Source organism: Euprymna scolopes, chromosome 38, assembly GCF_053919585.1.
Source record: "Euprymna scolopes isolate OS-2025 chromosome 38, ASM5391958v1, whole genome shotgun sequence".
Classification (NCBI taxonomy): domain Eukaryota; kingdom Metazoa; phylum Mollusca; class Cephalopoda; order Sepiida; family Sepiolidae; genus Euprymna; species Euprymna scolopes.
The window spans coordinates 17,834,638-17,862,137 of record NC_136519.1 but is presented as its reverse complement, the minus strand read 5'-3'; the positions used below and the strand labels follow the sequence as shown (position 1 = coordinate 17,862,137).

General features: G+C 34.8%; 1 protein-coding gene across 3 annotated transcripts in view; it reads right to left on the bottom strand.

Annotated features, from left to right (window-relative positions):
* LOC145263079 (glycoprotein-N-acetylgalactosamine 3-beta-galactosyltransferase 1-like) overlaps positions 1 to 27,500 on the bottom strand; it is a 556,008-nt gene that overhangs the window by 154,291 nt on the left and 374,217 nt on the right. For all 3 annotated transcript variants that reach the window (XM_080119951.1, XM_080119950.1, XM_080119948.1), the window contains exon 4: positions 9,390 to 9,430. Coding sequence is in view for 1 of the 3 variants with exons in the window: in XM_080119948.1 (XP_079976074.1) it covers positions 9,390 to 9,415 (26 nt within the window). In the remaining 2 variants the exon portion in view is untranslated. The remainder of the gene's footprint in view (positions 1 to 9,389; positions 9,431 to 27,500) is intronic.

Sequence of the window (27,500 nt, the reverse complement as noted above, 5' to 3'; positions counted from 1 at the left end):
CTGCCCGTTCCACTAGGTTTGTAAAAGGAACCTCGCTTCTGCGGGTCAGTCTCTAGGTGGGGATGCCCTCTAGATGGGGGTGAATGGAGAAAAGAAAATTTTTGTGGGTAAGGGATGGAGGCTAGTTTGTATTTCTTTTTCTCCAAGATGGGTAAAATTTAGAGGAAGGGGTGAAAACAAAAATTGCAGGTAAGAGGGGATGGGGATCTTGGAGGCTTCCTAATCGGGGAGGGGTGGAACACACACTCAGCTAGCTGAGAGACTACTTGTTTAATTTTACTTTACAGAACTGCGCGTTCCACACCTAGGCGGGGAACACGTATTCAAATTTGGCTCCTCTTCGTACACACAGACTTGCCACATGTATCCATCTTCTGTCAAATGCCGCGCGATGCAGCCTTCTTCTATCACATCTGATCTTCACCCGTAGTTGGTGTTAATAGAACGCGATCAGATCTTGATCAGAAAAAGACAACACCCCCCCGGCAACCTTGCAGACGCGACGTCCAAATCACCATTCTCGCCACGGCCAGGATCGTAACGTAGACCATTTGTCTTTCCCGGTCCCACGGCGGCCTCACGTTGTCCACAACATTGGATACAGTAATTGGGCGAGGATGCTCAGGATCGATGCGAGCCGTCACTCTGCTGACATACGACCAGTACTGGCGGAGTTCGCGGCAATCGAAGAAAGCGTGATCCGTAGTTTCTACGGCCGTTGTCCCACAACGGGGACAATCAGGCGACTCCAAAAACCCGGAACTGCATTGTATGTTGTTGAGTGGAAGTGCATTTCGGGCCAATCGCCATGTTAGAGAGAACTCCGAATTGTTCAGATGACTTGAACCTGGCGCCCAGCTCCACGCGGAGCGGATCTCACTCTGCTGCCACCCCAAACGCGCGCATAGCGGGTCGTCAGCGGCCCCCTTCACTAGATCCCTGTGGATTTCCCTACGGGTAGCAGTCACAAGGTCACTGGACCTTGGTAGTCGTTTTAGCGTGGCTCGGCACTCTTTCATGTAGGCAGATTCTCCCCGCGGCCTGTGACGGCTCTCGATAGAAGGGTCGAGAACGAGATCGGGGAAGGCGGCAGTAACCACGGGGTGCCACGGTTGGTCATCCTGCATATAATGGCTCAGGAAGGCCAGCCTCTCAGCATCTCGATGACACTTCAAATCCGGCATTCCCAAGCCTCCCTCACATGGACGTTGAATACAGACCTGTCTACTCACCCAGTGTCTTCCTCTGTCCCAAAGGAGCGAGGACAAGAGTTCGACAAGAGCTTTTAGGTGTTGTGCAGGCAGGGGAAGTACGGCCAGTCGGTAAAGGATGAGAGGAAAGACGTAAGTGGCACACGCCTCAGCTCTACCCTTTAAGGAAAGTTTCCTAGGAAGCCACGAATTGACTGCAGCCTCCACCTTTGACCGTACCTCCAACCAATTCTTGTCAAGCTGGAAATCCGGTCCGAACCACACGCCGAGGATCCGGACCGGGCCATCTGTCCAGCTGAAGGGCGCAGGGAGGTTTGCGTTGCCACTCCATGCGCCCAACCGCAGTCCTACCGACTTGTTGCGGTTTATCTTGGCCCCCGTGATTCTTTCGTACTGTGTGAGTGCCTCCGACACGACCTCAATGTCTCTGAAGCCCGACACGAAGATCGTGCCATCATCGGCGAACGCGGATACCTTGGCAGCTGAGCCGCCAGGCAGAGCCATTCCGCGCAGGGCCGAATTTGCCTCCCCATGTCTCAGCTTGCGGAGAAGAGGCTCCAAAGCCAGGACATAAAGCAGGGGCGACAGTGGACAACCCTGACGAACCGACCGAGAGATAACAAAGGGTTTCGAGCGCTTTCCGTTGACTTGCACGACAGCCATGGACTGTCGATACATTATGGAGATCCACTTGCAAAAGTCCGGTTTAAAACCGGCGGCCTCTAAGACAGATGCCAGGAAACGATGGTCGACCCTATCGAAAGCTTTGGACTGATCTAAGTTTATCAGCGCGGCTTCCGTGTCGTCATCTATTCCCCCCTCCAGGATCGTGCGGATCAGGTGCAAGTTGTTCTGAATCGATCTCCCCTTCACAGCGTAGTTCTGTTCCGGTTCAACCAACTCGTCGATAACAACCTGCAGCCGATTCGACAGGACCCTGGCCAAAATCTTCAACTCTGTGTTTAGCAGAGTTATGGGCCTGTAGTCGTCTAACTCTTCCCCTCCATGCCCGTCACCTTTCTTCAGCAATGTGATCACTCCCTTGCACTTTGATCTTGACCAAAAAGTCTAAATCACCACCTCGATACGGGTCTGGAACTAAGAACATACTTTTTCAACACACACCTGTAGGAGCTTCGCGAATACTCAGTGGATAGTGGCGATCAGGCTGGCTTTAGTGTTGTGAGAGGTCATGTTGGTGATGTTCTCGATGTATGATCAAACGAAATAGTCCAGCAGGTTTAGGTCAGGGGAGGAGAGAAGGCCAGTGAGAAAAGGGTACAAAGTCATAGCTGTCCTTCTGAAGCCAAGCCTCGGCCTCTTTGGACTTATCACGTCCAGGATCTGCCAACAACCACCTAATTGCATCAGGGGATCACCACACTCTTAAGCACATCCAGGTATACTTTGGTGTTGACTTCCAAACTGACTTTGAAGGTGTGAGGTGGCATGATGTGTCCCTCATTTGGAGCCACATGAAAGACTATAACCATGGCCGGAAACTTTGTTTTTCATCACCTTAGGCATGCCCTCAAGTGTTGAACCGTTCGAATTTGCATTTTGAGGGTGCTGGCAATGGTCCTGTTGTTATAACTTGGATTGGTAGAGAGCATGAATTATATATACGGGTCCATAACTGGGAGCATGCCTTTTCCACAAGCGCCAGTGGGAGCTCGGCGGATACTCAGCAATCAGGTTGGCTTTGGTGTTACGAGAGGTCATGTTGGTGATGTTATCGACGTATGACCAAACGAAGTAGTCCAGCAGGTTCAGTTCAGGGGGAGGAAGAGAGTCCAGTGAGAGAAGGGTACAAAGTCGTAGCACTCCTTCTGAAGCTAAGCCTGAAACTCTTTGGACATGTGAGCCGGTGCCGAATCCTGCTGCCACACCCAGTACCGGTAGAGAATATGAGTTATACAATTACACATCTCCCATCTCGCTCGTTGAACATTGTGTCACTTTCAAACATGGCTCCTATCGCTCTTGGGATTTGTACACAACTGGCCAACTAGTAGATGGTCTGCAACAAATAAAAAGAAAACCGGTTTTCATCAAAAGGAAATGGAATCATGTCCTCTTTTCTGGGGCGACAGTTTTATCGTTCCACCCTGTGCAAGCAACATTTTTTTTTATTACAATAACATTTACTTACATCCAAGAAATATTTGTGATTTATGAAATGTGTATGAATAAAAAAAAGACATCAACAGAGTTTTATAGATTACTAGATGATGTGCCCGGCGTAGCCTTGTATTAAACGTAACGTTAAATTCCTTAAAAAAATAAATAAATAAAAAAAACGGAAGAAAAACATGCAAGTAATATTTTTGTAAAACAGTTCACTTCTTGTAAGCAATAAATATATATATATATATATATATATATATATATATATATATTCGAGCTTAGATCGAAACCAAAACATAAAGACAGTGAGTCAAGTACGATAACCATTAGGCCAGCTTGACACGTTTTAAAAAGTGCTTTCAAATCTACTTATTCTTAACATAAGGAATCTTATGTGAACCATTCACGCATGCACATTCGTGAAACAGTTGACAAACAGATAAAAATCCGACATACCAATTTTTCAATTTTGACCCCTTAGCAGCCCCTTTTTTTCCGGATGAAAACCGATTAAAAAGTTTTCCACATGTCTGAATACCCTATACGCCAAATTTCAATTCTCTAGATGATAAATCCGTTGAGTATATAGGTTGAGAAGTGTCCTCACACACATTCTCACTTTTATAGATATAGAGACAAAGATTATCAAATAATCTTTACTCCTGTGAATAAATAGACAGGCCTTGAGGCATCATCGAGACCAGGGTTTCATCAAGAGACTTAATCCGGCTTGAAATATCCGGGTGGAAAAGAATCTACCTGATTGCCAGTCCAAAAAAGTACACAGCCATGCGCACATACACACATCAAATGAGGCTGGATTAAACATAGCTGAGAGGAAAAAGACAATGAAATACGGTTTTATGTATGGCATGAAAAGAAACTGGAATCTTAGGAAGATTTTTATCATTCCAGTAATTATTGGAGCCACTGGACTCATGAAAACGAATTTTTAAAAATTACTTGGCAAAGTATACCCGGTGAACCAAGTGAAAGAGAGATTCAAACGACTGCACTTAAGGGGACGATCAGAATCTTTAAAAAATCTCTAGGTTGGAATATCTGAGTTAGATGTTTGGCATTTAGCAGAATGCCCCATCCCCAGCCTGAACAAACTAATAAGAAAATTAAAAAAAAAAAATAAAAACGACAGAGAGACAAACATTCCAAGTGTCAATACGTTTATTTCAAGACTTCCTCATATCGATTAAATTGAAAAAATAAAATACCAGTACAATATTTGAAAATATACTTTTTGTGGAAAGGATATCTTTGTCTATTTCAGAACGAAAAAAGTCGTTGGAATTTCAAAATATGGCGTTGTGGAATTTATTGCAGCATGATCGTGCTTTTGACTTGAAACAAGGAAAAATCGTTAAATTTAATTCAAATAAATCTCGACAAAGACTCATTGAATCAGCGTTTATCGCAAACTCAAACTAATTAAACAGCACGCAGGAGGCGACAATTTATTGTCTTTAATAAATAAACTCATTAAAAGAACAAAATTTAAATTTAGACACGGGTTAACTCACACTATAGAAAATATTATCGATAATAAGCAAACAGTTAGCATGACCTTCTTTTGGTGCAACTCTGGCTTTGAGAAGTGTCGTGGAACTTCGTCGGCATCTAACCACTGAGCTGAGCATCGCCGGTTGTCTAAAGAACCCTGTTTTCATTGCAAGTCACAACTCAGTCGAGAAATGGGTCATTCTTGTAATTGTCTGTATTTTTGAGATGAGGTGTTTTCATTGATTGAGATTGTCGGACTGACTTCCTCATCTTGGTTGTAATCGTCACAACGTTTCGACCGTTTTGCCCTCCGGCCTTCATCAGGTGTTTTGTATCGAACTGGGGAACCGTTTGTTAGGAGTCTCGAACCCAACCCTTTATTATTATTACGGGGGTACCGTGTTCGGACTCCAGCTAGGCTCTGGGACATAGTTGCTGATTCTCTGTTTTAAATGTTACTTTTTACTGCCTTCGTTCAGGATTGAACCTTTGGGTAGCTGTAAACTTTGATGCAACGTCTAGGACCACTCGGCCATATGTCACTAGGACAATTCTTAGTTGATTTTTGTTAATGTTAAACCTATGTTGTTATTCAAGTTTTCTCTCTCTATATCAGAGGTGCCCAAATTGCATTCAGCTCTATGCTTGGTTTGCTCAGTAGGTTGTTATGTCCGAGCATGTGAGCTGTTTCTTTAAGTTTTCTCACTTTCCAGTGGGTCTCTCTGGGTCATTCTTGTTGCATAAAAAAAGGGAAGATGACATTTTATAACAGCGTTTCCGTTGGTTGTCGTTCAATTCGTGAGGTTCTCGTTTATCAAGTTTTTTTTTGTCTTTTCAATCTTTCTCAAGTGGATGGAAATTGTCGTCTAATTCAAAAATAAGTTTGTCAACATCCGATAACCAACCACTACACTCATCATCTTCAAGACTCATCGCCGCCACACAATTTTTTAAAACACCATTGTGCTCTGCGTTCAGTGGTGATTCCTGAGCCAAACATCTCATTGATATCGCGAGCTTTTTTAACATCTTTTTGGCCTAGCTTGGATCGAAATAAGAAAATTGCGTGAATTTTCTTTTTTTCCATCTTGTATTGTAGTCTACATTGCACTGTAGAGAACCTACTGTTGATTTTATAAAATTAGTTTTATATAACGGCTTAAATTAAAGTTTAAAATGCAAAAATCAAGTATCATAGTTCAATTGTGCTCTAAACAAAAACATTCATATCAAAGAATCTACTGTTAATTTTATATGCCTGGGCTTTTTGCTTGTGTGGTAATAAAACTTCTCAAATGCACTTGTGATGTTAGTCTGTATAAGGTGTTAACTTTGGTCAAAATCGCCTGTTCCTTCTTACACCGTACTTTTTCGATTAGTAATACTTATCAAAGACATTCTGATAAAAAAAAACTATCTAAGAACATTGCCAGATACATAAAGTACATTTGTATGAAATTTCAGAAAAATCAGCTCAGTCCTTATGGAATTTACAGAAAACGAACTCTGTCATACACACACACATACAAACTTTTATATAATAATTAGGGTTATGACATGAGAATATTCTTTTCATTGTTTTAACTCTCGAGTATATATCCGACACAGTTAGACACAGTTAAACAACCGAGAACCACATCACTCTATATAAAAGCATATAAGATATATACTCGAGAGTCAAAATAATGAAAAGAATATGCTGTTGTCCTAGCCCTAATAAAAATAGAGGTAAATTAAATGAGTTCAAATGTATTGAACTAAAAAACATTTTTTTTTTCAAAAGTGCTGAAAAATAAACCCTTCGTGGATTAATCTACGTTTTGACAAAGTTAATCGCGTCATCAGGGGTTCACCGTTCTTTGAATTTGATTATAGAACCTCTGATGAGACAGCTAACTTTGTCGAAACATAGATTAATCAAAATAGGCTTTCTTTTTTGTTCTGGTGTTTATATAATTTCACTTATATAACTTATCATTAGGGCTATGACAACAGCATATTCTTTTCATCGTTTTGATTCTCGGGTGTGTATCTGTTGATATCTTATATGCTTTTATATAGAGTGATGTGGTTCTCGGTTGATTAAGTGTCTAACTGTGTCGGATATATACTAGAGAGTCAAAACAATGAAAAGAATATGCTGTTGTCATAGCCCTAACTTATCACACATCTTCTCAATTTGAAAAAGAAGAGATGTTAGGATTCAACCTGCCTAAATCCTAACTTTAATTGGCGAGTAGGAAGTGAGCAAGCAACATTTGTCTATGTAACTGAACAGAAGTTATTTGTATAAATAAATGTACAGATGCACAACGTCTATTATAACAGGCAGGTTTATTCTATAGCAGTCTACTCTTTCGTTTCAGTTTTGAACTAATATTATTTATTTCATTACTAGCATTTAAGCCCGGCGTTGCCCGGATGTTTGGAGGTGTATGTTGAGCAAAAAAAACAAAAACAAAAAAAAAAGAGCAGTAAATATTTTTTAACTTTGACCCCTATTATAGCCCCTTAAGATTTAATATTTTTGGCTCAAATCACGTTATTAAGTAAGATCCATGTCCAAGGAACCTATATCTACATTTTCAAGTGTTTAGACACAAAATTGGTGGAGGAGTTTGGTAGAGTTCTCAAAGGTCAAATCGTTGAACTTTGACCACTTAACAGCCAAATTTCTGGCTGAAAACGGATTACAAAAATTTTCCCAAATCTCACTACCCTGTATATCAAATTTCGAGTCTGTAGACTTAAAATTGACAAAGACACTGTGTAAGGAAATATACACAGACAGACACACACAGAGACACTTTCACTTTTATAGATATATAGATTCTTGTTTAGAATTCTCTCCAAATAAGGGTCCTGGATATGACCTTAAACTATATCCGATGGTGAAGTCCCAGCTTGCAGGCTTTGGGGAGTGTGGAGCCAACCTGTAATTGCCATTGCTCCCAGGTCCACTTTAACTCGGAGTGGTAGTACATGTTAGGATCTCAACTATGGGTTGAATAGAAACCGACTTGAAAAAAAAAACAAATATATTCTATTAAAAATTTTTTCTTCAAAATAGCTGAATTCGGCATTAAATAACCTGAAAAGGGTTGATATGTCGTAAAAAAAAAATAACCAACCAACCAACATCTCCAGATAAGTTATGACGAGGCTAGTAAGAACAAAAGATGACTGACGCAAAGGAGAAGTATAGTAATCTTAATCTTCAAAAGACTAATGGAGGAAAACAGTCAGCAGGAAGTTTTAATGATCCTATCGCTTCGTTTTACAATCCAGTTTCTACTTGACGAGTAAGCACATAGAAACCGCAGATGCACGTTCCAATTTTTCAAAAATCTTCCAAAGTGAACGCAGGAGCGTGAGTTCTTGGAAAAAAGCTACAGGATTAGAATGATGTATGACAGGCTCTACGGACAAATTTATCTTTAGTTAACCTTTAACAACTAAATATTTTCGTTTACTAGCCAAATAGAAAAGTTACTAGCCAAACCAACATGATTTTTAGAATGTGATGTCTTTGTTCTATGACGAATATGTACATCATAATTTTTTTTTGTATTTTTTTAAATAATTGTAATTCTAATTATACACCGAATTTTATGTTGATACTTGAAAGTATAAACATTCGAATTTCCTCAGATATTTTTTAAACAGCCTTTGTTAAAAAAAAAAGTATATTGTTTTGTTAAATCTTTTATTGTTTAAATAATTTTACTTTGCTCGTTTTATTAAAATAAAAACTGAAAAGATATTTTTCACTCAGTAGTGAGCTTTGCAAGATTGTCAGTGAAAGAAATACAATCGCCAAAAGATAAGTGTTTCATTATTTCTAGTCGCCACTTTGAAACATCACTCGTAAATGCGACTGCTTCACTCGCAATGTAGAGCCCTGTGTATTATAACGAGGTATCCGAACAACGAATGGATGAAGACCACTTGATTAACAAATCAAACGAGCCAGAATAAATCAGACAATTCTAAAGAACACACGTGATAATAATATTTGCTGGATCGAATAAAAAAAAAATTGATTATAATCATAGATCCATGGAATTAAGTTAGACTAAAAGAATGTAAATGATTGAATACGAAAATGAAATTTTAAAAAATGATAAAATATAAAAAATGAAAGTTAAAAAAAATGATGAAATATAAAAAATGAAATTAAAAAAAAAATGATAAAATATAAAAAATGAAATTAAAAAAAAATGAAATATAACAAATGAAATATAACAAATGAAATTTAAAAAAAATTATAAAATATAAAAGAATGAAATTTAAAAAAAAATGATGACATATAAAGAAAGTGTGATAGCAAAAAGAATTTTTTAAAATAAAAGCGATTAGTATTAAATTTAAATAAACACTGTAAGAAAATTAATGATGAAGTTTTGTTCAAAAAGGATGACGCAAATTACTTTTTTCTTACAAAGATGACACGAGTTTGATTATCGTTTATTGTGGCAGATTTTAAAAGAAAACAAAGAAAAACAAAACTGAAATAATGAAAAGCGAATTACTTACCATAAACTTATTGATTGCATCTTCATTTTGTGACAGCAAACCTAGAAAATATTCAAAACAAAATGGAGTCCGTCAAATAATACAGTCAACCTATTTCATGCACGTTTACACAAAGTTATTTAAAAAAAAAAAAAAAAAAAAAAATGAAGGGCATTGTGGGAAGAATCAAAATGAAAGATTTTTAAGTCATATTTTTCCACGTTGCTTGTTTTTTTTTGTTTTGCTTTTGCTTTTTTTTAATACCTGTTTTCCTATAAAGTTATAAATTGATTGACCTCGACAAAAGGTCATAAAAACAGTTCTATTGCTCACTTAAACAAATTATTCTCATCTATCGGATAAAAATATAAAACAATATCCGCAAAAATCTCTTATCGGATTATTTTAGTGCAAATAGAATACGAAACATAAAGCCATTGTCCACACACAAAAAAAATCTGGATTGTATAACTCATACACTGATTTTGGTCTGTCGCACTAAAATTTGAAAAAAACATTTTCTGTGATCTGTCATTACAGACTCTCGTAAAGAATAGATTTCTTTTAGATTAACCTTATGCATGGAAAATTTCTAAACAAAGAAAATACACATGATGCGGTAAAAAAAAAAAAAAAATCCTACTGGTGCATAGGGATGAGGTAACTAACACCACTGATCACATTTGGGTGTGATCCGGTGTTTGTATTTTGAATCTCAGCATGGATACAGATGGTACGGCTACCCACACAGAAAAGCTGTAACATGACGAAACAGCTCCCTGCCAATGACTAATCTCTCTCATATATATATATATATATATATATATATATATATATATATATATATATATATATATATATATAAGTGAACGTGTCTGTGTGTGTACATTTTCCAACGCAATAACTCTGTCAATTTTAAGTCTACAGACTCGAAATTTGATATACAAGGGTACTAAGATTTGGCAAATTTTTTTTAATTCGTTTTCGGCCAGAAATTCGGCTGTTAAGGAGTCAAAGTTCAACGATTTCACCTTTGAGAACTCTACCAAACTCCTGCGACAATTTTGGGTCTAAACACTTGAAAATTTAGATATAGGTTCCTTGGAGATGGATCTAACTTAATAACTTGATTTGAGCCCAAAGCAATAAATTTTAAGGGGTCATAATAGGGGTCAAAGTTAAAAAAATTACCTCTGTTTTTTTTTTTTTTGCTCAACACACACCTCCGGGCAACGCTGGGCTGAAATGCTAGTATATATATATATATATATATATATATATATATATATATATACGAGGTGCCTTAAATAAGGTTAAAGTTTTTTTTGTGCAGACATTTAAAATTGTCGTAGACTCTTGAAAATTCAGTATGTTATTGTCATACATCTTATGAGATGACTGACTTTTTTTATAATTTGAGGTTAAAATAAACAGTTACAGCAGGAATTGGAATATACCATACTAAAGCCTGATTGTCACAAAAATAGATTATTGGAGTGCCATTAGATATAATCGAAACCGAAATCAAAACTTATTAGGAATTCTTGGTAAAATTAATTATAAAAGAAATAGACGAATTAAATGCCATCAACTTATAATCGAAACCGAAATGAAAATTGTGAATAATTCTTAGTAAAACTTAAAAAAAAAAATTAAATGACTTGAGTGCCATCAGCTTTAATGGAAACCGAAACCAAAACTTATGAAGAATTCTTGGTAAAATTATTTATTACACGAAATGGAAGTACATAACAATTAAACGACCCGGATGTAAGCGTGACACAGAAAATAAAACACGCTATCGTATTAATATATAGATTATGTTTTATATGTAGTTCTTTCCCAACTGTATAATCCTCCCGTGAGCTAGAAAAGTCTGCAAATGACATGACATTGGTTTTTACGTTAATGCGGATAAGACAACGTTCATGACTTTCAATGCGGAGGGCGAGATCAAAGTTCTCGGCGGTATAACATATATGTGTGTGTGTGTGTGTGTGTGTGTGTGTGTGTGTGTGTGGTAAAATTATTTATACAAAAAATACATGACTTAAGTTCCATCAGCTATAATTGAAACAGAAACAAAAACTTATGAAGAATTATTGGTAAAATTATTTATTACAAGAAATGGAAGTACATAACAATTAAACGACCCGGATGTAAGCGTGACACAGAAAATAAAACACGCTATCGTATTAATATATAGATATAGCTGATGGAATTAATATCTAGACAGTGTACTTTTAGTATTATATTAATCAGATTGTGAACAAACAAACAGGCAGGAATATGCCTCTATTATTATAAAGAAAAAAACTCAGCTTTATATATATCACTAGCATTTCATCTCGGCGTTGCCCGGGTGTTTGGAGGTGTATGGTGAGCAAAAAAAAAAGTGATAGTAGGAAGGCAGGCACGAACCCGTACGGCAAAGGAGGATAAAAACGGGGGAAAAACCTGAGGTCTTTGATGTTACGACCACCGCGAAATCGGAAGTGATGTAGGTTTAAATTAAGGCAAGACAATCGAAAGGAAAGGATGACTTTCGAAAATATCGGCGAAAAAAGCGACCCCACCCTCTGTAGAAAAGTGGCCAGTTGAGGGTGAAGAAATTAGTGTTTTAGTCAATTTTTCGGTATTTGTCGTCTAAAAGGTCGAACTTCAAAACGATACTGATCTTGGAAAATCCGTAGCCTCTGTCGAAAGTTTTAGGATGACATGCAAACATACATACATTTATATATTGGTAAATAAAAATTTTTGACCTAAACCGATTAAAAAGCTTGCTCTATCTCTGAATATCCTTTATGTAAAATTTCAAATGTTTAGACCAGAAATTGTGTGAGTAATTTGGTAGAGACCGCAGAGGTCAATTTTTTAAAAACTTTGACCCCTATTATGACCCCTTAACATTTATTGTTTGGGCTCAAATCAAGTGATAAAGTTAGATCCATGTCCAAGGAACCTATATCTAAAATTTCAAGTGTTTGTATCCAAAAAACGGCGAAGGAGTTTAGTAGAGTTCTCAAAGGTCAATTCGTTGAACTTTGACCCCTTAACAGCCAAATTTCTGTCCGAAAACGGATTACAAAGATTTTCCCAAATCTCACTACCCTGTATATCAAATTTCGAGTCTGTAGACTGAAAATTAACGATTTGACCTTTCAGAACTCTACCAAACTCCTCCGCCAATTTTGGTCTAAACACTAGAAATTTTAGATAGAGGTTCCTCGGACATGGATCTAACTTAATAACTTGATTTGAGCCCAAAACAATAAATGTTAAGAGGTCATAATAGGGGTCAAAGTTAAAAAAAAATTGACCCCTTTTTTTTGCTCAACATGCACTTCCAATCACTCGGGCAACGCTGGGCTGAAATGCTAGTATATATATATATATATATATATATATATATATATATATATATATATATATATATATATATATACACACAAGCACGAGTTGAATTTCTTGTGTCGCACGGACATTCATGTTAAAAGTCTACCTTTTCTAGTTTAAAATTATTAACACGAATTTGATATAATCAGTCGTAAATATGTGGATGACTTCATGAAGGTTAACTAATTTGCATATTCCTTCGATAAACAAACGTTCATTAATTAATTATTAATTTTTATGGTTTCTTAGATGATAGGTTTCATTTAACAAATAAGCTCAATTTCATTTATGCATATTTTCTATATTGTGCATTGGAATTGGAAAAATCTGAACTTTTGGGAGCATTAGAATCATTAGAACAGCCTCGTTTCAGTTTTACAGTATTGAACGGTGTAGTATTGCGCCGTCGGATTCATTGGACTATTGTAATGTAAAGAACACGCAGAAAGGGTTGTAATCAACTGAATTCCTTCTAGTACACTGACAAAAAAAGTTTAAACAGATATATAAATAAAAATAAAAAGGTTATGTAAATGCTTTTAAAAAGACACGTAATCACGTGAGCAGGATTTTTTCCTTCTTTTGACACGATAACAAGTAACGTTTTTGTTATTTATCTATTTTCAAAGTGGAGAAGGGAAAAACAGAGTTATGCAAAATTTGTGTCGAGAATTGTCTAAAGTTTCGACATTTTGGGGAGGCTTTCACTTTAATAAGATGTGAATTCATTCGACACAATATGATTCAACTCAAAAAAATACATAAAAGCTAACGTGAATTAAGATTAAAGTTAAGGTGTTATTGTGGACCCTCATCCCCTTTAAAAAAAACTTGTTAAACTTTGTGATATATTTACATTCTATGGAGGTCAGGCGCGAACGAACACCCAATAATTTTATTATATCATATATCTTCAAACTGAAACATAATTAAAGTATACTTACGCAAATAGATATGAAAAGTCTTTGTTAAAGTTTGTGCCATATTTCCATGGAGTACAGGCGCGAACGCAGACCCCACAATTTCATTATCCTATCCCTATTTAAGTTGAAACATACTTATCAAAGTATTTTTATGTACATCTACATCAAAACCCCTTGTAAACGTTTTTTTTTTCATTTTTTATTTCGATATTTTAGGGGCTAGGCGCAAATTCAGACCTCACAATTTTTATGAACCACTGTTCTGCCAGATCAAACATACCCATTCCTGATCCTCGATATATCGTCTATCATTATATGTAATCAGGTTTTTAAAATAGTCAACAATATAGGAGCCTATTCATGACCAGAGAGAGAGATAGAGAGACACACATACACACACGTTCAGCTTTATATATATATATATATATATATATATATATATATATATATATATATATATATATAGTTAAAATTAGTAATTTCACTATTACATTGAAATACACTTAGCTCTTTAGACTATTATTCTAATCTCCTTTAAATTATATATATATATATATATATATATATATATATATATATATATATATACTTCAGAATAGCAGTTATTTAACAATCAGCTGGTATGGAAACCTGTGATTACAGTTTTGGAATCATTATAATTTAATTTAATATATATATATATATATATATAATGACTGTGTGTGCATACATAACGGTTTCTACAAAATTCCTCTCTGAATCTTGGGACTACAGACTTGAAGCTTGATATGTAGGAGATTTAGACCTGTAAAACAATTTTGATTTGGTTTTTAACTGGTAAAAGTAGCTGCTAAGATGTCAAAAAAACCCAGTTGACCCTGGGAGGAGTAATAAGTCAATAAAACCTATTACTTCGAAAAGAGACGGTATTGACATACTAACGGATCTGTAAAAACTCGTACCGAAATTTTAACATGCTGAAGGAGCTGTTTTGCATGAAAAATAAATATTTGAATCTTGGAACGTAAGTATACTGCTATTCTTTTATATGTGCTCTGTTGTTATATTGAAAATACATTGAGCTTCTTGGAATGTAATTATACTGTTAATCTTTTATATATACATACCCTCTTTCAGTATTTGAGAACTATGGTAGATGAAATTGCCAACTGCCAAAATCGTAAAGGTAAAGGTGTTTGTGTAAACAAATGTAGTACTCTTTAGCAACTGTCTGTTGCCAAGGCCGCTGGAAAGATGGTGGGATCCTTCTACGCCCCAGAAGATATCTCACTACTGATGCAATTCTCTATCTATATAAAAGCCAAGTATGTCCAAGGATGGAATACTGCTGCCATATCTGGGCAGGAGTTGCTAAAAACAGACTATCCTGCCTTGACAGAGTACAAAATAGACTTCGTGGCTTAGTGGGGGATGCCCTTTTCTTTACCCTGCAACCTCTCTCCCACAGAAGAGACATTGCAAGCCTATCCTTGTTTTATCGTTATTTCCATGGCAGGTGCTCGTGTGAACTCCAATCTCTGGTCCCCCCCCTCACCAATCCTTCACGAAAAACACCCGTCTAGCTGAATCCACTGTCAAAAATTTCTCCCACTCTTTATCTGTGCCTAAATCAAAACGTAGATTCCGTGAACAAAGCTTCTTTCTTAGAACTACACGCCTGTGGAACTCTGTTCAGTCTGTCTGCTTTCCACCTGACTACAACTTGGATGTCTTCAAGTCCAACGTTAACAAATTCCTAATGAACCACCCTCGTAAGTAAACACTTCATTAAATCTCCACACTAACATACTGTACTTGCAATAACCCTTATCCCTGAGTTGCTATCGGGCCTTAATAAGTGTAAAAAAAACAAAAAAAACTGGCAGGGTTTATATAAATATTGAGATTCCACTCGCTCACAGTTTTTGACTGACAGCAAAATAGATAGGGGCACCAACTGCCTATTAGATGGTTGAGTTTCAATCATGATTCGATGGTTGAGTTTTAATCATGATTCGAGATAATTGTTTATCTAACCACATTGATATAGCCTGGCTGTGGATAATGCTTTGCTATTTTATTGTATGAAGGCTTTTTTTGAATGCTTGCTGCCCTGTGATCTGTAATAGTTCTGGTTGACAGAAATGTGTTTTACAGGACATTTAATTATAACAGTGGCATAAAAAGAGTCTTCCATATTGGCAGTAAACTACAAATGTATGTTCCGACTTATTAATATTTTTCTTCACCATTTTTTCTTTTTTTCTTTTTTATTTCTTCGTTTTTTCTTTTCTATTTTTTTCTTCATTCTTCAATTGTTCCTATTCACTTTTTCATAAACTTTTTCTCCTTCATTTTTTATCCTCCATTTTTTCTCCTTCATTTCTTTCTTTATTTCTTTCTTCATTTTATCTTTATTTATTCTCTACATTTTTTTTCCCCAGTCTTCGAAATGTATTTCCCTTTTTTCAGCTTCTTCTTTCCTTTTATTTTTCCCTCTTCTCTCTCCCCAATTCTGCAATTAAGGAGCCCGAGAGAAAACATGCTATAGGAAAAGACAGAGCAGGCAGCACATCTGCTACAGAATCATCCCACAGCAGGGAAATACTTCTGAGCTCGGCTCGGACTAACCAGTCATCTCTGGACCCATAAAATAAGTAAATGATCACGGTCATCTTCACAAGCGATGGGAGAACATCCTGCTTACACGGTGAAGCGGATAATGGCAACGAGCTTAATCGTATACTGACGCAGAAGACTTGCCAAATAAACAAAAATATAAAAGCCTGAATAAAATAGCATTAACATAGATGAAAGGTAATTGCAGAGTCAGTCTATTGATCTGAAAAATGTCACGGTTGAGATAAGAACGGTTTGATATATACGGATAACTGGTTCCATATTAACGATTTACTTATAATGTAACCGAAAACTAGAGGACTATTTTAAAATATTTGAATTTCAGATATCCAAAACAAATAACAACAATTACTGGTAAAATATCATAATTTATATATTTCTCTTAGTCTCCTTGTCTGTCTGTTCCACTTTTTCGCAGAAACTACTGATTCAATATGGCTGAAATTTTGTATATGATAAAAAAGAAATTTTGTTTTTGATAAAAGGCGCAGTGAACTAAGTGTTATGATATCCGTTCAATGCAGTGTTAAAGTTTAATAAGAATTGATAGGGAATTAGTCAACACAATACCACATTTACCCTAGAAGTTTTTTTCAGAAACTACTGCCCTGATCTGACTCGAATTTTGCATGGACCTTTGTGATGATAACTTACAGTAAAATAAGTATTATGGTATCCATTCAGTATACAGTTAAGGATTAATCTATATATTAATACGATAGCATGTGTGTTATTTCTGTGTCACGCTTACATCCGGGTCGTTTAATTGTTATGTACTTCCATTTCTTGTAATATATAATTTTACCAAGAATTCTTCATAAGTTTTGGTTTCGATTATGGCTGAAGGAACTCAAGTTATATATATATATATTTTTTTTTTTCATAAATTTTTAATTTGGTTTCAATTCATGATAATGCACCCAAGTTATATGGATATCTTTTTTTATTTTTTAAATCGCAACTTTATAACATATAAAAATCGATAAAACAACTCTATAATAATATATACGAAATCTGCAAGAATTAAAGTGTCATATTTAAGCGTACTTTACGACCAGGCTTTGCCGAGTGTTCATGCTAGCTTAGATAAATACTTTTTAGCACGTGAAGCTTTCACCCGGTACGCTGCGGGGGTGAGGTCCCTTACTAGAACAGGCAATCAATCGATTTGATTAAAAAATGTGCGATTTCACCGATTTTAATGAAAATAAAAGTATGAGAAGGTGGAACGTTTGTTGATCCTTATTCGATCTCAGACAATATCGGTTTTCCCTGCTAGTATATATATATATATAAGTTCAAATGTATTGAGCGTAAATAAGCAATAATGGTCAAAAGTGCTCAACACATCTGAAAAAGACCAACGTGAATTAATCTACGTTTTGATGATGTTAAATGTTTCCTCAGTCTGGAACCTCTGAGGTGACATTTAATCACACCAAAACGCCACTTTCGAACAGTTTTTGATAAATATCTATTAGCCCCTGAAGCGTTGTTTAAATAGAAAATACTATATATATATATATATATATATATATATATATATATACATATATATATATATAACTACTTCATTTACTCACATAAAATTAATATACAAAAGTATAGATTTATGCGTAAACTTTAAGTATTTACTTCAAAAGTGCTCAATACGTAGGTAGAGCTAGTTAGTAAGTTATAAAATATATATGGCGATTAAGCTACACTGAATATTCCGCGTTTCATCCACTCTAGGACTCTTCAGGCTTTTTGTGAACTGGTTCCATCTTTTGGCTTTTGAAATGATAACTAATGCCATGTGTGTGTGTTATATATGTATGTATATATACTTGCAGAAAGACCTGACATTGTCTGGAATTGAATATTCCACCCTCTCATACCTTTATTGTACTCGAAATCGGTGAAATTGCTATTTTCTAAATAAATCGACTGATTGCCTGCTCTAGTTAGGGATCCCTCCCTCCAGTGTTCCGAGACGAGGCTTCACATGCCTCCCTGCAGTGACTTTGTCCACAATACATTGTTGTCTACATTGCACTGTAGAGAATCTACTGTTGATTTTATAAAATGATCTGTAAATAATGTCTTCACTTAAAATTTAAAATGCAAGTCAAATATCATGGTTTAATTGTGTTCTATACAGAAACATTTATTTCGAACGTGCTCGTTTTTATCAAAGAACCAATTGTTGATTTTTGAATTGGGGTTGGGTGGCAGTGTCGTGAGGAAAGAAGTACACTTTTTCATCGCACGTGTATAGAACAGTGAATCACAGTGCATAATGCATGTCATTATATCTCAAAAAGTACTTGCTTTCGCCAAAGTTAAAATAGATTGTCTTATTCAGCATAATCTAAAACCGATAGTAGGCGTCAGTTTAAAGGAAACAGTATAGTCGGTAGTAAGGTAAAAGTATCTTTAAAAAAGTTAATGTCTGAGCAGTGTGGAAAAGGAGTCCTGAAAAGAGAGCTAAACAAAAAACAACTATATTAAAAAAAACAAACAATATATAACAAATAAGTGTATCCGTAGGTAATGTAATAAAGGGCAAATTTGTACTTTAGCGCCGTAAATTATTTGACAGACAAAGGAAGTAAAAAAAAAGAATGGCGTAAATGTAGCCAAATACAAACTGAATGATATTTTATCTCAACGTAATTCAGGCTTACAGTGTGAAAATATGTTTTATATAAAACTAGAGGGGGGTACCCAGCGTTGCCCGGGTGTTTGTAGGTGTGTGTGTTTTTGGATAAATCGTTGGCCAAGTGTTTGTTTAAAAAAAAAGAAAAAAACGAAGCCTTGACGCGCAGTTGGAAAATAATAAAGTGTGAAAAAAAAACACAAAAACAAAAACAAAACGTGTGACTTGGCAGGTGCCCGTTTTTAACGAGTTAATGATGTCAACTTCGAGTGCGGGACAGTGTTTTATTTACCACGAGTTTGTTCGCTTCTTTTTTTATACGAAAAAGCGTAATGAACATGCGGCGATCGAAAATTGTTGAATATTTATCTTTTCAAAATCGGGCAAATTAAATAGACAGGCGACCCCGGTTGTTAACTCATAGATATTATCATTTAGGTGCGATATAAAAAGTTTTAAGAAGTTGTGAGGCGACCGATCGCTTCTCAGAAAGAAGCCTTTCTTGGACATACACAAAAACGCGCGAGCACACAGACACACAAACATTTTCGCTTTTATATTTATTTTATATTTATAGAAGAAATAGTTTATTATTTCGAGAGTGAAAAATATTTTTCTAGGTTCAGTGCTAGTTTGATGTAGGAGGCTACTACAACTCTTTTATTAAGAAACTAGCAGGGGTTACCCGGCGTTACCCAGGTGTTTGGAGGTGTGTGCGGTTTTGGGTAAATCAAAACTCCAGGGGGGGGGGTTAAAATAAAAAAAGTTTTGGTAGGTAAGTATGAGGATCGAACCCGAACCCTTGAGGCAAAGTTGGAAATTAAAGTGTGAAAAAAAGTGCGACGTTAACCATTGAGCCACCGCGAAATACTAATGGAAACACGTTTGAATTTATTTAACTATTTAGAATTGGCAGGTTCACGTTTTAATGACTTAATGAGGTCATATCTTTGACTGCGGGACAGTATTTTAGTTACTGTGGGAACGCTTTTTTTATTTTTATTTTCCCAAGATGTTGGGGGGGGGGGACCAGCTCCCCATAAAAAGGGGATTGTCCAAATAGCAATTGTCTGATATAAGGAAAATATTTCCACATTGATCAAATCTGATTGCTGTTGGATATTTCCGGCGATCGCGACCGGAAAAAAACCGCCAGAATTAGTGTCGCTTTTATTATACAAAAAAAGCCTAATCCACATGCGGCAAGCGAAAACTGTTGAATATTTATCTTTTCAAAGTCGAGCAAATTAAATAGACAGGCGACCTCCGTTGTTAACTTGTATATATTATGATTTATATGTGATATAAAAAGTTTTAAGAAGTTGTGAGCTGACCGAACCCTTCTCGGAAAAAAGCCTTTTACAAACATACATAAAAAGCAAACATACATACATACATACATACATACATACATACATACATACATACAAACATACATACATACAAACATACATCCATACATCCAAACATACATCCATACATACAAACATACATCCATACATACACACATTTTCGCTTTTATATTTATAGATTCGACGGACGTTTATGTAAATGTTCTCCTCCCCTGTGAATCCCACAATTTATATATTTTTTTCTTTTTTCACATTAATCTCATCGATAAAAAAACTTAGCTTTCAGAAAAAAAGTAAAATTGTAAAAAAAAAAAAAATTTATGACTTTTCGTCGGGAATCAGTTTTAAATTATAATGTTCTACTGAATTGAACATGTACTTTGTGACCATAGAACGTTAATATGTAAATAATGTTAATCCGAATAATGCGTAATGGCATGTGTAACTTTTAATTATATGTTATAGTTAATTTTTGCAAACATCAGTCTGTAAAATAAAGGATAGTAAAGTAAAATGATTTACGGAGATCAGTTCATTTTAGCGTCGGTTAATTTAGGATGGCCAAATAGGATATGATGTAGACAGCTGCGACATATTTCTTTTTAATGTAACAATGTTTAAATAATACCAACCCAAATAATGTGTAATGGCACGTGTAACTTGTACATAAATATAAAAATCAGTAATAAAATAAAGAAAAAGCGACGATACTAAAGTATAAATGATTTTTTAAAAATGCATATCGATTGATCGGTCGTATTGATTAAGGGCTACGGTGTTCATTTTTTTTAATTTTTCATTTTAGTGTACAATCTGGAATTATAGAATTTCATGGTCGCAGCCAATGAAAATAGGTGGAATGTTATTAGGGAGAAACCATTTTTTTTCGAATAGTGTAATGCAATGGTAGTTGAGGTGTCTGAGTGTTTAATCCAGTTTATAAGGGTGTCAGGTCAGTATAGTTATAATAGTTATATATTTATCCGGTGCTTACTGTGAGAGTGGGAGGATTTTTCAGTTAGAGGAGAAAATATGAACTACTTCGTCTATAGGAAGTGAGATAGGATTTTATTATAATGCATAAATGTGTTTATAATGGCGTTCAAAAGTTACATAAGATAGTGGATAAAAGTTTAGACATAATAAATTCGTATGTGGCATCTGTTATTGCAAAACTATGGTAATTTGGTCCAGAGGGGAATTTCTGCAATCAAATTAATTAATCGTACAAAAGTCAAGTATCATGATTCAGTCGTGCTCTAAAATTAAAAATTCATTACGACTGTGCTCCTGTCTTATAAAAGAATCTACATTTGATTTTATAGGCTGGGCTTTTCTGCTTGTGCGATCATAAAACTTTTCAAGTGCACTTGTGATGTTAGGTTGTATAAAAGTGTTAATTTTGGTCAAAATCTGATTTGCTGCTTTAATCAGAGTTTTTTGATTGCCAATTTTAATCAGAGTTTTTTGATTGCCAATTTTAATCAGAGTTTTTTGATTGCCAATTTTAATCAAAGTTTTTTGATTGCCAATTTTAATCAAAGTTTTTTGATTGCCAATTTTAATCAGAGTTTTTTGATTGCCAATTTTAATCAGAGTTTTTTGATTGCCAATTTTAATCAGAGTTTTTTGATTGCCAATTTTAATCAGAGTTTTTTGCAAATTTTCGATACTTATCAGATACATTCCAATACATAAACCTCTGTAAGAACACTCACAAACACATCAAGTAAAATCGCGTGAAATTAAAAAAAAAAATCGGCACAGCCATTTCCGAGTTCATAGAGAACAAATCTACACACAAAGTTCCTTTTATATAATAGTAGGTATATATGTATACATATACCATTGAAAATTCATTTTTCAACTTACTTTTTATTAGTTTATAATATATATATGTGAGAAAATAGTAAAAGCTTGAAAAAGTGCTCAATACTACTGTAGAGCAAAATATATTTTTTATTACCGTTTCTAATCTGCTTAGTTACATATGTTTCCACTACCGGTAACTAAGCAGATTAAAAACGGTGATATATATATATATATATGTGTGTGTATATATATATATATATGTGTGTGTATATATGTATATATATATGTGTATATGTGTATATATATTTATATATATGTATATATATGTGTGTGTATATATATATATGTATATGTGCATATATATAGATATATATGTGCATAATATATATATAATGATATATATGTGTATAATATATATATATATATGTGATATGCATATATATATGCATATAAATATATATGCATATATATATGTGTGCATATATATATGTGCATATATATATATATATGCATATATATATATGTGCATATATATATCTATGCATATATATATCTATGCATATATATATCTATGCATATATATATATGCATATATATATATCTATGCATATATATATATCTATGCATATATATATGCATATATATATATATATGCATATATATATCTATGCATATATATATGCATATATATGCATATATATATATATGCATATATATATATATGCATATATATGCATATATATATATATATATGCATATATATATATATGCATATATATGCATATATATATATATATATGCATATATATATATATGCATATATATATATGCATATATATATATGCATATATATGCATATATATATATATATGCATATATATATATGCATATATATGCATATATATATATGCATATATATATATATATATGCATATATATATATGCATATATATGCATATATATATATATGCATATATATATATATATATGCATATATATATATGCATATATATGCATATATATATATATGCATATATATATATATATGCATATATATATATATATATATATATGCATATATATAGATATATATACTAGCATTTCAGCCCGGCTTTGCCCGGGCGTTTGGAGGTGTATGCTGAGCAAAAAAAAAAAGAGTAAATTTTTTTTTTAATTTGAGCCCTATTATGACCCCTTAAAATTTATAGTTTCGGGCTCAAATCACTTTATTAAGTCAGATCCAGGTTCACGGAACCTATATCTAAAATTTCAAGTGTCTAGACCCAAAATTGTCGGAGGAGTTTGGTAGAGTTCTTAAAGGTCAAATCGTTGAAATTTGACCCTTTAACAGCCAAATTTCTGGCTGACACCCGTCACATCGATTTTCCCAAATTTCAGTACCCGGTATTTTAAATTTCGAGTCTATAGACTAAAAATTGACAGAGTTATTTCGTAGGGAAATGTACACAGACAGACAGACACACAGACAGACACGTTCACTTTTATAGATATATATATATATATATATATATATATATATATTCTAACTATGTATATATTTTCTAACTGGCCGGTCGTAAAATACACTTAAATATGATATTCTAATTCATGCAGATATCGTATGTATTATTATTGAGTCAATTCTTTTTCGATTATCATATATTATATTGCACTCAACACTAACAGGTGCAGCGAACTAAGTATTATGTTATCCATTCCTTTTGTCAAGCAATAAATTCTTGAATCGAATATATGTCTCTATATGTTATTTTTTCAGAATTTAAAATTCAACCACGAAACTAATATATTGCTCTCTTCTTAGATATTGAGCTTTTCCTTTTTGGCTAGGATCTCCTTGAAAATATTACTTTAAGTAATATCAGGATTTTTCATCTGAATTCTATCAGTGTCTTATCTCGCTTATATATATAAGTTAAATGGAATAGAACTCAAAGTTTCACTCGTATTGTTTCCATCTTATTTTTTCTTCTCTTCATAGAACTTCTTTTAATTAAAGACTCGAAAATCAAAAGAAAAGAAATGGCACAAATGGCTGATAATTGGCAAAGTCTCATCGAAGAATGTTTTTATGGTTCTTGATGTGACATGTTCAATTCTGGTTAATCACAGCTCTTAAGGTCTAATTTCAAAGGAGAGCAATTTTTCAAGATGACTGACAATGTCACAGTCTGACGAGAAATGCGGGGTTTTCACATGTGTATTTTTGGCTCAACTAACAAAAGTATATGAACAGAACGAGAACATATTTTTGCTAGTATACATGACGATTGAACATACACTACACTACTCTCTTCACAAAGGGGAGGTAATGCCTAGGAAGATGGTCGCATGGCAACAGAACAGGTACTACATTAGGTGCAGCGAACTAAGTATGAGCACAAGGGTGGAACTATAAAATTGTCGCCCTAGAGAAGACGACATGGTTCCATTTCCATTTGATGAAAATCGGGTTTCTTTTTTTGTTGCAGACCATTTACTAATTGGCCAGTTGTGTAAAAATCGCAAGAGCAATAGGAACGTTCTATTATGTCTAAAAGTAACACAATGTTCAAAGAGCAAGATCGGAGATGCGCCGCTGTAAAACTCATGCTCTCTACCGGTTCAAGTTATGACAAAAAGACCATTGCTAGCACTCTCAAAATGCATCACTAGATTGCCATAATAACAGGGTTGTGACCAGGGTGATGAAAAATAAATGGTTATTGTCTTTGGTGCGGTTTCAAGTGAGGGCCATATAATGCTGCCTCACATCTTCAAAGTTGGCTTGGAAGTCAACATCAAAGTGTACCTGGATGTGCTGAAAAGTGTGGTGATACCCTGGTACAATCAAGTGGCCGCTAGCAGACCCTGGGTGTTGCAGTAGGTCTCGGCCTACAAGTCCAAAGAGACCCAGGCTTGGCTTCACAAGGAGTGCTACGACTTTGTACCCTTCTCTCACTTCGTCCTCTTCTGATCTGGACCCGCTGGACTACTTCATTTGATCACACGTCAATAACCTTCCACAACACCAAAGCCAGCTTGATCGCCACCATCCGCTGAGTATTCGCCGAACTCCTGCCATCGCTTGTGGATAAAGCATGTTCCCAGTTCCAGACCTTTATCGAGGCAGTGATGTAGACTGAAGGCGGCTACATTGAATAAATGTCAGCTCTACTACATAATCAAATTACCTGAATTGATTGTTTCAATAAAAGTTTTAAAATAAAGCTGTTGTGCTGTTTTCTTTAAAGATGTCGCCCCCAAGTAGTCTAAATCCTTCAATTTGAAAAAAAAAAAAAAAAATGCTGCTAAGATCAAAGATCAAATGGATGCATTACAAGAGTACCATTCCAAAAATAAAAACCAAAAAAATTATATTAATCGCAATTTTGTTAAAGTTGGGTTCAAAGTTTATTAAATATTTGGATTGATGCCATAAATTTACATTACGATTAAAACGACTTTTGACGATTGTGCCATTTGGGAATTGAATGCTAATGGATTCTTTTAAAATATTCCTCAATAGAGAGGAAAATATGAAGCGAAATTCTGATGAGTTTCTGATTTAGTTCTCAATGTATTTGTTCCAATTCATGTTGTCTGTGAATGTTAAGCTGATGAGTTTGAACGAGATTAAAAGTAACCTCAAAAGAGCTGATATGCCGTAAAAAAACAAACATCATAAATGAATATTTGAATATATATATATATGTATACACACACATACACGCATACACACACACATATACACACATATACATACACACACATACACACACACACACACATACACACACACACACATATATATGAAATTTGAAGCATAACAACTTTCATCAGCATGATCAGATTCGGCAGTAAATAACACAAAAATGGTTGATATGCCGTAAAACAAAACAACAAAAGAAAACCAGAAAAGAAAGAAAATCTGCAGTTCCAGGTGAGAATTGTCTGAAGATAGCGGTTTCAATCCTACCCAAAGCCGGCCAGAGACTTACTTGGCCAAAAAATGTGGTGAGACGACAACAACTATGGAAGGCAGTATTGCTGAGAATGCAGTTAGGGAATTCGGAGTTCCTACTCCGTCGCGGTTACCACCTGACGAAGGCCAGAGGAATAATTGGTCGAAACGTCGTGAATCAACAACTTAAATGATGAAGATAATAGCCAGTTATAAATAAAAGTTTTTAAAAATTAAAAGGAAATCGAATCAAATTCTGAAACAGAATAAACTATTAGTTTGAAGAATCTTATCTGTTCAGTCTCATCACGATTCAACTGGTGGTGGTGGTGGGAGGGAATAATTGCCACTAAACTCGAAGATCGAATGAGTGCATTATAAGAATATCCATTCTTTTTTTTTGTTTTTTTTTTCTAAAATTTAATAAAAAGCAAAACTTTTCAATTAATTCCAGTTTTGTTAAAATTGGGATAAAAGTTAATTAAATATTTGGATTGGTACCATAAATTTATATTACGATTAAAACGACTTTTGACGATTGCGCCATTTGGGAATTGAATGCTAATGGATTCTTTCAAAATATTCCTCAACAGGGAGGAAAATATAATGCAACATTCTGACAAGTTTCTAATTTAATCGGAACTAAAACAAGAACGAGAATTCTTTAAGATTTGTCTGTTCGATCTGCACATTCGTCGACGAAAATGACATTTAAAAACTAAAACAACGCAAATCGATGAGAATGCAATTTCAAACTTAAGCATATCAGAGTCAGACAGAAATTTCAATTCAAACTTAACTCGTATTATTTGTATTCATTGGACTACTGTTCTCATCTTGAGTGCGATCTTCACAACGTTTCGGTCGATGTAAGCTCCGACCTTCTTCAGGTGTATCTTGTCGAACTCAGAAATGTTCCTGTCGAATGTGGGAATTTGGACGAAATTTCGAATGGAAACCTTTATTTAATTTATGGCGGTAGCATGCTCTTGTTCCGTCAGCCATTACTGGATAGAGGTCCTAAGTAATTCGCAATTGTATTTTTCAGTCGTCCACACTGAGAATTGAGCCTTTAATCTTTAGGAGAATATCACTTTTTACAACTGATTTTTCCAAGTACTCTAACTACTGCACCACAGGTTCTTACGGGATCACACTCAAGATGAAAACAGTAGTCCGATTAATCCAAATAATACGAATAACCAATCCTCATCTCAAAAATTCAGAAATGTCAAACTTAACTGTTTTGTAACAGAGCGCGTATGAGAGCACAGGAAAATATCCGCAGGAGCTGTAAGATAGCTGGCTTGCGAAGATATTAGCAGCAATAGCTGTTACAGTTTGAGAGTGAAAAAAAAAAATGAAATTTTGAACTTAAGCATGGCAGATCGCTGAAAATATAGTTCTTAGCTCAAGACCAACGAA